We start from the raw sequence: 13,323 nt of genomic DNA, 5'->3' as shown, positions 1-13,323 counted from the left end.
CGATCCAACCGGAACAACGAGGTGGGGTGAGTCCCAGAAGGAACTTCAGAACAGCTTGGGGAAGGGCGGCGGGAACTAAGCGAAGAACCGCTTGGAGTTCGAAGCCGCAAACGCATTGTTGCAGACCTCGGTACGGTTCACATTACCGCCAGTACAAAATTGAAGCGTGCGTTTTTTTTCAGTTTGTATCGTGTGCATGTGTGTTTATTATATTTCATATCAAATCTAAAGACAAAAACTAAGTGCTTTTTTAGTGAATTCAGTGTGTTTAGAAAGTGTGTTTGATATAGTGTTCCTAATCCCGGATTCATCAGGTGTTTTTGCGTTTTGGATAAGTTTCGTATATACGTCGAAAAGGTAAGTATTTAAAAAATATATATCATCTTTTTACGAAACAATTGATCGTACTGTGTATCTTATTGAACGATCTGTTCCGACATACGTTTGATTTATATTTATAAGATATATCTTGGAAAGAATAATTTCATATAATGAATGAAAGAAAAGAAGAAAATTTTATAGTTTACATGTTAACTAAATTAAGGTTTCGGATTTGTTTATCATCCTTGAACTGTTTAGTCGACACACAGAAAGTTTACGCGCGCAAAGGTCGATGGGTCACGTGGGACATTTCATATAAATGATTCAATGATCCGTTTCGTCAAAAAAAATCATCGTATATAAAAATTCTTGTCTATTTAAGGTTTTCTTTTGTCATATCTTTATGGAATAATAATCTTTATGGAATGAATTTATTGAATTAATCTATTGGATTATAAAGATTATCCTTCATTTTTTAGAGATTAGCAAAAATGAGTGTCGCAATAATTTTAAAATTTTTTTTTTTGAATATTCTTTTTACATTACTTTTTTGATATATTTATTAATTCTTGTTTATTAATTTAAATATTGTAAAGAATCATCATTTTATTTCATTTTTTTCATATTATTTTATTAAATAACTGATTAAGAATATTAGAAATAAAATCTATAGACTGTTTAAGACAGAACAAAGGATTCGATACCTAAAAATCATGCAAAAATGTTCCATCATTCCATTCGTATTGAACTTCATTTCTCAAGAATTTTTTCTTGTAATTGCACATTAATGATATTGTGATATACATTATTTATATCATAATTAGTATTTTCAAAATTTTTTTCTTATATAATTTAATTTAATTTCTTTATTATTTTATTGATACAAACAATAATATCAAATAATTAAAAACTATTGCTTTGAAATATCTTTTTCATTTAATTTCGATTAATTAAAATTAATTGCGATATTTTCATACATCTTCTTCTGTTTCATAAATTTAAAAATTGAATTTGATCGATTTTATATAATGAAAAACTCGATATTGATTTTTTCCCGAAGATGTCTCCACTACCAGTACCTCTGTTCTTTGAAAAGCATTATCACGTGTGCGTTTGTGTACAGTCATTCCGTTACGAGGTCAGAATTCCTCGCGGAGGAGAACTGGTCGTTTGTAAAGGTCGCTCGACGGACAGCTGGAAAACCACGCGCGCGCGCGGACTTGTATTCATAGAAGGGAGTACAGACCGGTGGAGATTTTCTTTTTCCCCCCACGGTAGGAACAAGTTCTCTGTGTTCAAGCGAAACGATCATAACGGGGCGCTGGTGTCGTTGCACGTGAAATTGGAGCGGACTTCGATCCTTTCCCGAACGGTACCCGGCATTTGATCAGCATTAGCCCCTACGTTCCACGAGGAAATAATATTACGCGCGCGCGCCGCCGCACTGCCTCGAGTTTCTAATGAGCCCCTCTAAGCTTTAACACTCAACCATCGGTCCGTTCCTCTAGTCGGCGAATACCGTAATTCTCAATGGATGTCGTTTTTTCTTTCTTTCTCACTTCTTCCCTATCATTGCCTCTCTTTCTGAGAGTCGTTTTTCCTGCCTCCTCTCCCTTTATCCCCACCACTAGTTCTTTTTGCGTTCTCTCTACTAGTGGTCCCTTTCCATGAGCGTCTCGCGGCGAAAGTCGTATGCGTGAAGTTAGCGATGGGATTGACCTTTTGTAGGTAAATTTGTTTGGAATGCAATATGGAAAATAGTATTTAGATAGTCAGATATAATTTTAATTTAAAATTAATGTGATGAATTCGTTTTTAATGTAATTGGAAATAGAAATATAAAAATATAAAAAATGTAAATATATGTTAGGTTATGTAATCAAATGAATTATAAAAAGAATCATATTATTTAATAGAAGAAGACATTAATAAAAATAGTTTGTAATATTTAGAGGTATTGTTATTTTTGAAAAAAATTAATTTAATTTATTATATACAATATAGATTGATAGATGATACAAATTTTTAAACAGAATTGTGAAATTTATAAACTATCGATCGAAAAAATGATTAAGTATAAAAAATATTATTTCCGAAACATTGAGTGATGTGATTAAAATAGATTTAAAAATACTCGGTTTGAAGACTCATTAACATGCAAATGTGAGCACAGATTAAATATCGTCCAGTTTTTACACTTATTCTTTTATTCTCTCAGTCATTTCAAGGTCGTACTTCCTGAATGACCGAATTTCATAAAACATAATTATTAAATATTTAACATAAAAAATAAACAAGGAATGAAAAACGTCTTAAGAATAACAATATATGATCATATATGAATTATTATGTATAGTCATTATACATGACTATACATAAGAATTGTTTACAAGCAATGTGTACAATACATTGTTATGTATAATTCTTTCTAAATCAAACAGCAACTTTTACATTGGTGTTTCAATGATTTCATATATATATATATTACACACATAATGTATTATATAATTAATTTAAACCAATTTTAGTTATTAAATCCATATGAAATAAATACAAGTAAGTACATCACTCCCATCGCTATACAACGTTAGTTAGAATATTACTAACGAAACGTACATTTCTCATACGTGCTGACGCACACACGTTTTCTGGGGGAGTTGCTGGACCGCTCTAAAAGTCCCCTTTCCTCTCTTTATTTTTTTCGTTCACCACGCGTAGCAGACACGAAGAAGAGGAGAAGAGAGAAAGAAAAAGACAAAGAAAAAGATCCTTGGCAAGTCCTGGAACCCAAGACGAGCGAATAACCCAAGACTTCGGTTACATACTTCAAGACTTAAGGCGTTATTCCTACGTTTCGTCAATTTATGAATAACCACCTAGGAAAAAATTCTCGCATGTTATATTGTTTCAAATATTGTTATTACTATCAATCTATTTCGAATTACACGATGGTAGGAGAAATACTATGCAACTAGAGAAAACTAAGAATTCAGGATACACGAATAATGAAATATAGGACAGTAATTTATTTTTTTTTAAGCTAATAATATAAGTTATATTTTAATTTGTTTTTGAAACTTTTTATAGATAAAAATTATATTTTCAGATTTCTTTAAATTTTTGGTTTTTTTTTTAAATAAGCATTCTCTATAAAAAAAAATAGAACAGAATATAATTTGACGTGTACTAGTTAATTCAGATTTAATGATTTCAATTTATATCATCTTTTGTATAATTGTTTAGTTCAATTTTTTTTATTCAAATAATATAAAAACGAGAGATAAATTTTAGTCATATATTTTGAACAACATCTCTCATTGGCGTAATTAGTTGTAAGTTCTCCATACGTGACACGTCGGAACGCGTTAACAGAATACGATATAAAGGAATGAAGTTTTATCTGGTGGATATACGGGGCGGTTGGACTCTTCTAGTAGATGGTCACGGCGCGACGGTGAATGTAAAACTACCAGAACGCATGCAGGAATGTAGATTTTTCTTGTCAACTTTCTATACGCCTCTGACGTCACTACAGGAATCATTGTTCAATACAATAGATGTTTCAAAAGTTAAATGACAAATTTTCATTAATTATTAAATTTAGACAAAATTAAAAAATATATATAAAATATTTCTTTTATTTAAATATTTGAAATGTTCTTGAAAAAAAAAAATATTATGAAAAAAATATTCTCATAAAATTTATTTAAAGATATGTTATAAATATAGTTCTATTAAAATGTAATAATAAAATAATATTTCGAAATATATTATTATTTGATAATGTAAAAAAATCTTAATATAAAATTTTAGTATAAAAATAAAAGAAATGATAAAATGATAAAAGAGAAAAATGAACAAGTAAATAGGTGTCTAAATCGTTTAAGATTCCGTATAATTAATGCAGGAATGACGATAAGATAAAGGAATAAATAGTTTTCAATTGGTTAACTGTAGCATTGCTATCTGTAACCTGGTAGCGTGAAATTATTATTCAATGCTTACTCTTGGTCGTATATTCGAGATAACCTCAACAATACAAAGAGAATAATGAAAATTATTATATTAAATAGTCATGGATTTTTTTCCAATTTTTTTATTGCATTTATATATTTTTATATGTTATTTTCTATTTTTAAAGAACATTTCTTTCATAATTTAATTAAATTATTAATTTAATGAATATCATTCATTAAATAAGAATGTAAAAATCATTTTGATTAATAATGCCATTCGAATTTCATTACCTAATATGACGAAATGTTTATTATCATTCGATGTATTTTTTTCCATAATTAAATAAAAAATATACCAATTGGATTTCATTTCATTTTTCATTGTTCATTTTATTTGATGGTCATTTCTTTTCTAATTTGATGGAATCTTCATGACGTATTTAGCAGTTTCTTAATAATATATTCGAAAAATTCTTTTTCGTATTATCAATAAATAATCTTATTTTATGGTAAGCAACTTTATATTTTTATAATTTTTTTATTTTTTATAATTTTATTAATATAATATTATTTCTTAAATATTTTTAATAAATTTAAATTATATATATTATATATATTATATATAACATGAAATAGTAACTTTGATCTTGAATATCTAACTTATTTTTAAGAGATATGGAGAAATTTTGTTACAAAAATTATATAATATGACATAATATGATAGTAATAATTTTTTTATAGATGAAAAATTTTTGAAAATTTCAAAATTATTTTTATTATTTTAAGTTGCTATGTTATATTTGATTTTCAATAAAGTAGCAAATGTTTAGATGATTCGAACGATATATAGGTTATATGTAGGTACTATATAGGTTATGCGATAAAAGATAATAGGGCAAACAATGAAACGTTATAAGAGATGTTCAAAGTGGTGTCTCTTTCATCGATATTATATTAAAATTGTTATATTATTGAAGTTTATACACTTATGAATTAATTATAGAATATGTTGCAAAATGCAAAATAATAATCATATTTTGACTTTTATATATAAATTTTAGCTAATAAGATTTTTTTATATCTCTACAAAATCAAAGATATTCAATGTGGTTAAAGTTCAGCTTAATATAAAATATGCTAATTAATTTAAATTTTAGTAGCTTTATTAATAAAATAAAAAATGGTGAAAAGTTTAGTTAATCTTAAACAACACTTTGATTCAATTATATACTTTATTAGCAAACTTATAATTTACATGAATAATACAATATTTCATTTTTCATTTAAAAATATTCAAATTTATATTGTTAAAACAAATATATCTTTGTAATACACATTTTTTTTCGCATAGTGATGTAATGATCCGTTTCGATTTCCGCTCGAGAGAGTATACAAATTTATAATATCTTTATACTCTCTAACGGTGAATTTCATCGATCACAACTTTTCCAACGGCACATAGTAAACGCAATGCAGTTTTGTTAAAATTCAATAGTCCGTTAGAGATGCATAGGTAGACTTAGAAATTTGTCGAGTGAATCAGAGCGATAGAGCGGAAACTGCAATCACTATGATTCCATCAAGATTTTCTTGTTTTAATATTCGATTTAGATGAATGATAGAATGCGCAATAAAAAAAAATCAATAAGAGTACTTACCCCAAAGTCTTAAATTATTAAATGAATTAATCTTCAAACACTAATAAATTTATGTTGAATTAAAGATTGAATTAAATATATTTATGGGGATTGATGAATATTCAATATATAATTCTCAATAGATCAGAAATAAAAAAATATATATTTACACAATTTATTTACATTTAATTAGAGACATATACTGAAAATATTATTTAATAAAATCAGTAGATGTTTTTTCTTTTAAAGTCAATAAATATTTTTTTGATGCATAATCACGTAAATTTCTTAATGTCACTAAATCATTCTTTAAAATATCACTTTGTTGTTCAAAATAGTTCATTAGTTTTTCTAACATTTCTGCTGCTTCAAGATGATTTATATGTGTTATTTTTTGATGACATTTATCATTAAAAGTATTCTGAATGTCCTCTTCATCTTCAGTGGACAAACACACAGTTACAATATCATTTTCTAGCACTAATTGACTTGAACTGTCATTAGTAACTGCATCTTCTAATAAGTTTTCACTGCAAAGGGTTAGTCTTATTCCATGACGGGCTTTCCATCTACCTAACCATCCTACACTTGCTGTAAAAGTAGGATCACCACCTAGCTTTTTATTAAGACTAAGAGCTTTTTTTCTAAGAATAGGTCCTGACACTGGTATACCATTTTCACGTTCTTGAATATACCATACATAGAGTGCATCATCCAATGTTACATTCTTTGCTTTTTTTATTGTTCCTCTATTACCTAAACTATCTCTAGAAACCATTTTAGCACAAAATTCTTCAATTTCCTTTCGGTTCTTTTTCCAATCAGAAACAGTAGATGTTCCTACCCCTAAATCAACAGCAACACTTTTCATTGGCTCACCTTTATCGATTCTGAATAAAGCTTCTAACTTCTTTTCTATAGTCACAGTAACTTTCTTCCTTTTTCCTGACATACCTGTAAATGATAAATATAAAAAATAATATAATCTGTATAATAGATATTCTAGAAATAATTTAATGATCTTACAATAGATAATATTGACTTACTTGTAATATTCCTGTGTGCTGCATATTAATTAATCATACTAGTATTGTGATGTAATGAAGAATTAATCTGATGGATCAACTATAAACATAATTTTCCAAGAAACAAGTATTTTTGAAAGTAAATTTCAATGTAATTAATTGAAAACTAAAATATATTAATTTTTATAATATATATTTTATTATTTCTTTTAAAATTGAAAAATTATATTTTTATTATATTGAGTGGTTTTCTTATTGTTTCTATTTTTTGAAAAAATAGAATTAATGAGAAAATAAATAAACTGTATAACTGAAAAAAATAAAATTTATCATAAAAAAATAAAGATATGTTTTTCAATGTCTAAAAAAAAGAAAATATCTTTTAATCAAGGTTTGTTAATGAATTTATATAATTATTAATAAATATTAAAATTATTATTTTATTGATTAACAAATCTCTCATTTATAGGTTATGTCATCTAACCTTATTATAAATGCTTGAATTAATCAGTCCATGAAAATCAAAAGAAAATAAAACATAGTAATCATAAAAACTTACTTTATGCAAGATTTAATTATTTGTATAATGTAAGCACATTTGAATTCCCACTCAAAATATCATTTAGTCATTGATTAAAAGGAAAAGAATATTTCGTTCGCAACGTCCTCTGGTATTCATAATTAAAAATATAGATAAAAAATATATTATCAAAGAGAAAATTAATGAAAAAATTTTTAAATATTGGATGTTTCATATGTAACATTAAAATTTTTATTATCTTTTAATATATTATATTCCTTATTATATTAATCGATATATTATTAATGATCGTGTCCAATCTGATTTAATTCGCTTTGCACTAGCAAAAAAAGAAAGACTCTCTATATTATGTGACAATTTCTGTTCGAAAAGACAGGTTCATTAAAATTCAAATCAGCCGCTTGAAGAGTGTCTGAATAATTCCAGTCCATTGTATTCATATACTGGTAAATTCCATGGTGAATTCATGCGTCTAAGTAGAGAATGAAAAGTGGCCTAATGTAGCGCGTGGGAGTTTACGCGAAAGTTACAAAAGACACCGCAAGCTATGATGTTGCGTAGACAAGAAATGCAACTAACAGTAATGTTAGTGATTATGATATATAAGTAATCATTTTTTGTAAAATAATACATTTTATTCATTTTTGATAATATATAGATATTGACCTATAAATTATATATATTATATATAAATATATAATAAAATTGAGAGATATTTGAGATAATAAAATTAAAAAATATAATGGATGAATACAAAATATTCTAATATATAAAAATATAAACCTGAATAAAATATAAAAATAAATATAAATATATTTTTTTAAAATTCAATTTAGATTAAATCTTTATAAAATAAATAAAGGTATGGATGTAAATAATAAAATTCTTTTATTTGAATTCTTTTATTTTAAAGAATCTTTTTTTTTTTCATCTTTCAAAATTGAGAATATAGATAATTACATAATATAACTTGTTACTCAATCTATTGCATGAAAGTTATAACTTTATAATTACATCTGCAAAGGAAATTGAATGACTCACTAGTACTTTGCAAATATAATTCTTGTATAAAATTCTTTTCCAAAAATAAATTATTATGAATTCCGTTTATTGAATTGAATGTGATTTGCTTTTTTTTTTCCTTTTTTTTTTTTATTTAATGATGAATATTAATAGTATAATATGAGAAATCGTGTAAAGTAATTACCTTTCATTGTGCCATTATTGTAATAAGTATTTTCCTGTAGTCTTTGTTTCTTAATTAAATAAGAATGATTATGAAGTTCGTAGTAAATAAATAATTACATATATATATGTTACAACTTCGTATACGGTTTTTTCTTAAAAGTTTTCAAATATTATAAAACATAAATACAATATTTCGAATTCATAAATTTTTTATGTTTATAATTTTTAAATATTTGAATTTTTAATTTTTTGAATAATATACTTTTAAGTATTTAAATTTTAAAATTCAAATAAAATATATATATGTTATTGTATCTCAATTAAGGAATGAAAATAAAAATGAATCGAAAATAATTTTTCGTGTCACTTCACCAAACATCACGGCGCCATTTTTCAATTATCAAGCTTGCGCATCATAATACCATGAAATTAAAATTAAATGTCGACAATATGTGCAAATTTCCGAGAAATTAATGATGTCATCTGGATTAACAACTCTGTCGACTGATTAAATAAAGTACAGCTAAAGTACAGTACTTGTTTGTAATGGAACATTTTATAATTATGTAAATATTAAATACATTTATATTATTTTTGTAATTATTCTATATATAAAAAATTATATTTTAGTAAAACAAAAAAATTATGTAACTGTATTTTATGTAAAAGTGATATGAATAATTGTTCGATAACTTCAGTAGTGTGACTAATTAGTGATTTAAATGATAAAAATAATCAGTTACACCGTTTCAAAACTGTTATGCAAAGCAAAGCAATCACACTGTATTTTTATTCTCACTTTTAGCTTATCAGTAATTATGTGATTCAATGCTAGTAATATTATACAAGATTGGGATCATAAATGTTATTCCAAGAACTGATTTCATTTCTAAATTAAAACAGAATTACGTCAAATAACGTCATTATCTTTCGTTTCAAAAGCAAAAACAGCTTCAAGTTCCAAGTGTTATTATTGTTATTCTCTTGATAAGTAATATTAATATTAATATTTAATTTATTCAAAAATTATATATACATTCGACTTGTTTTTTTATAATATTATTGTTTTTTTATTCTTATTACATAATTTTCAAAGACAATATATAATTTGGTATTTTAAATTCATTCATACAGTAATAGTGTTGTTTTATATACTTCCTATAATAAAAAAGCATTTCTGATAAGAAACTATTATAATAAACCAATGAACGAAGAGCACATATATGGTATATTGTAAAAAAAAGATTATATTTCTTCCAGTTTGCTGAATTTTTTATTTAATTAACATTTTATAATCTTGTTATTAATAAAATACATATTCATCAATTTTTTTTTCAATTTTATAGTATAAATTTTAAGCAATATATAATTTCTATGTTAATAATTTTAATATAATCATATCTTTTTAGAGAATAAAAAATATAATAATATTATCTCTTTATTTCTATATATACATAAAGCCAAATCTCTAAAAAGAATATTACATTTGATCATTTTTATATTATATGTATTGTTGTCATATATACTATTTCAATTCTAGGGACTTTTTTTTTCTTCAATAGTTAACCTCACATGGAACTTACATATTTTATTTATTCTATGAATTCTAAGTTAAAAAATTGAACATAAGAATATTTTATTAAATAATCAAATTATCGATTTTAATAATATTCAATATCGGATTCATAGTCAAAAAAAAAAATATTTAATTGGCAATAAGTGTTACTGAATAGCAGAGAATTGTTGAAGCGATTCGTTCACATCGGTACTAGTTGATGCCCAAATATAGACATGTCGTCATATCGTTTGAACCTTACTACTAAAGCTTGCCACATCCTTTATTTCTTTTCCCTTTGGCGTGTACACGCGTGTACTACGCCGGATGAATGTTTGCACGAGCTATCAGTGTCAATAGAGTGTTGGTGTCTCTTTTCGAGCTGACATGAGTTGAGACGAGTCTCGATAATAATACGGTTCAGATTTCACCTGGTCTCTTCTGCCATAGTCTTCTCGACCCATCGTTGCATATACCGTATTTCCGGGGCAATTTCGTACTTCCTGGCAATGATCAGCCATGTTCTAAGTTCGTCAAACGCTTTGTTTTCATTTAGTTTCTTTTTTTTTTTTTTTTAACTATTTTATATATTATTTTTTATAATCTTGTATTAATAAAGTTTTTTATTATTAAAATTTTGACAATATAAATGTTCAATAATTAAGATCTTAATTATTATTTAATAATTGTTTATTTTATATTCATTAATAATTTAGAAATGTTTTCTTTCTAAAGTAAAAGAAAATTATTTATTTATTTCGAGTATTGATTAGTTAGTTACAAATGGAATTTAGGAATTTAAGAAATAGGTTGAATTCATAGATGGATTTCATGCGTAAAAAAAATATTTATTTTTTTAATTCTAAAAATTGGATTGTTGGTTTAAATAATTAAAGCTCTTTGAGATTGAAAAATCTATGTTAAGGATTTATTATATTTTCAATCGATTGCAAAAAAGTATCCATTTTCATTTGCAATGTTATTGCAATTCATTGAAATGTTTTTCTAATAATGGTGTGGAGCATACAGCGTACTTCCGGTTAAACCTCGAACTTCCTATTCATTGGCCGAATAAACGAGTTCATATACTATTGCAATCGAAGCTGAACGATGAAAGTTAATTCGAGTGAAAATTGATGTAGCATATAAACAACAAGAAGGAACTAATTAAACCTCTAAATTAATTCATAAATTTCTCCTTAAAATTTATAAATATAATTAATGTTTTGCAAGAAATGAAACAAAAATAATAGATCCTGAATTTCGTTTTACTTTCTGTTATGTTTCGTGTGAATGATTAGTTGAAAGTAAATAATGATTGAAAAAATATACGTGTATTACAAATAAATAATAAATAAATAATATAATAAATAATTCTCAATTTAACGGTGAAAATGTTTTCTCTTCATATACATTTTATTTCTTCTCTTTTCTTTTTTTCTCATCAACAATGTTATCAAAAGAAGAAGTAGTAGTAAGATGGATCCATAAATCATCATGCCAGTTTGTCAGATAATCGTCTGTCTGATATACGAAATAATTTAACGTCGTCAAGTTCACTTTTTAAACGTAAGATGTTTTTTAGTTAATATTTGGTATCGGTAATCGGAATTTAGATTGTAGGGTACTATAATATTTGAAAAGTTATCTGTAGAAATAATGATGGTTATGGACAGTGAAATATCAACGATATTGAAAATTCTGGAAATATAAGGAATTTGAAATTTTGATATAATTGAAAATATTTGATAACAGTTGAAAGATATCGAAAGATATTGATAATGAAAACTATAGAAAAATAACATTCATTGTTGCAAAATAACAGTAGCAAATATTAAAAATGTTAACGAATATAGATAAAATGTTGATAAATATTGAAGATGGTGATGAGCCAATTAAAAACAATTTTGAATTCTGAAATTCTTGTCTGTAGCAGATATTTATGAAGTTAATAAGTTTTCTAATATTAAAAATAAAAAAAAATGCATTAAATACATACATAATAAATATTAAATACTCCACATAGTGATTAAGAGAATCGAATGCTTTTTTGATATCTATTTATATTTTCGTAATTATTTTTTGCCACATTGATGAACATGTTAATAATTCTATATGTTTGTGCAGTTATATCACAAGGTGACAACAAGTTGATATCATAAAAGAGTATTTACTTAATGTATTTTTATCTCATGACATCAGATGATTCCGTCATTTTAAATGATTCGTTTTTCTTAAATATTGAATTTAAAATATAACAAATAAAAAATTATAAAAATTTCAAAATTTATTACCCTTAACAAGATGCAAACTACATTCATGAATTCATTCATTAAAAGTTGTTCTAATTTCTTTATCATGATCTTGCATCGATTAATTTATGCAAATTTCATTCTAAGTATGTACATTACACAGTCTGGATCTTTATAAAAATATTCCATGCGCAACCGCATAATTGTATTATAGTTTATATACAAATGATCATCTAATCAACTTGAAAATAATTCATACCTAAATTTCACAAATGTATCATATATATTATATTATATTGTGTGTATATATATATATATAATTATAATATTAGAAAAATATTATCAATATCAATTTATCATTATCATTATTATCAATTATTAGACGTATTAGAATTTTGAAAAGACATAAAAAATCACAATGTTAGCCAATAGATAAATTAGATTATCACTGTTCATATTGCACCAGACAAAACGTTTATTTTTATTTTTATTAAAAGCATATTTTATATTTATTTTGATTAGAAAATTATGTATAAAAAAATTTAGCGATCTTATTCTTTTTAATTTATATATATATATATATAAATTATTTAATATAAATATTCAATATTCAAAGATATAACTGTTATTATGTATGATGTAAATAATAAAAAAAATATACTTAATTAACTTGTATTAATTTAAACATTTTGATAAAGTTCATGTATTATGCTGTAAATTGATTAAAGTATCATGTGTATACAAAATGTATACGCTCATATTTCGTTTCTACTACATAAACGAATAGTGGACACAACATACTCGCAATATGCGATAAGAATCCTGACAGTCAGTGGTCTTGGACTAAC

General features: G+C 25.1%; 1 protein-coding gene across 2 annotated transcripts; it reads right to left on the bottom strand.

The window, feature by feature from the left end:
- Positions 1 to 6,123: 6,123 nt before the first annotated feature.
- LOC724817 (jerky protein homolog-like) lies at positions 6,124 to 7,622 on the bottom strand. 2 transcript variants are annotated; one of them, XM_016913109.2, is made up of 3 exons: positions 7,499 to 7,622; positions 6,961 to 7,039; positions 6,124 to 6,868 (listed from the first exon to the last, which is right to left on the bottom strand). In XM_016913109.2, exon 3 carries the CDS (start codon positions 6,864 to 6,866, stop codon positions 6,126 to 6,128), a length of 741 nt encoding a protein of 246 aa, XP_016768598.1. In that variant the 5' UTR covers positions 6,867 to 6,868; positions 6,961 to 7,039; positions 7,499 to 7,622; the 3' UTR covers positions 6,124 to 6,125. The 2 variants fall into 2 exon arrangements, with proteins under 2 accessions (XP_016768598.1, XP_006558866.1); XM_006558803.3 differs by lacking the exon at positions 7,499 to 7,622 and having other exon boundaries at positions 6,961 to 7,119.
- Between the last annotated feature and the right edge of the window lie 5,701 nt (positions 7,623 to 13,323).

This window comes from Apis mellifera, linkage group LG7 (assembly GCF_003254395.2).
Source record: "Apis mellifera strain DH4 linkage group LG7, Amel_HAv3.1, whole genome shotgun sequence".
In the NCBI taxonomy this organism is placed as follows: domain Eukaryota; kingdom Metazoa; phylum Arthropoda; class Insecta; order Hymenoptera; family Apidae; genus Apis; species Apis mellifera.
The sequence above is the reverse complement of the archived record's forward strand: the minus strand, read 5'-3'. Positions and strand labels throughout refer to the sequence as shown.

Coding starts and splice junctions, on each gene's coding strand:
- LOC724817 (XM_016913109.2), bottom strand. CDS start 6,866: ATGTCAGGAAAAAGGAAGAAAGTTACTGTGACTATAGAAAAGAAGTTA.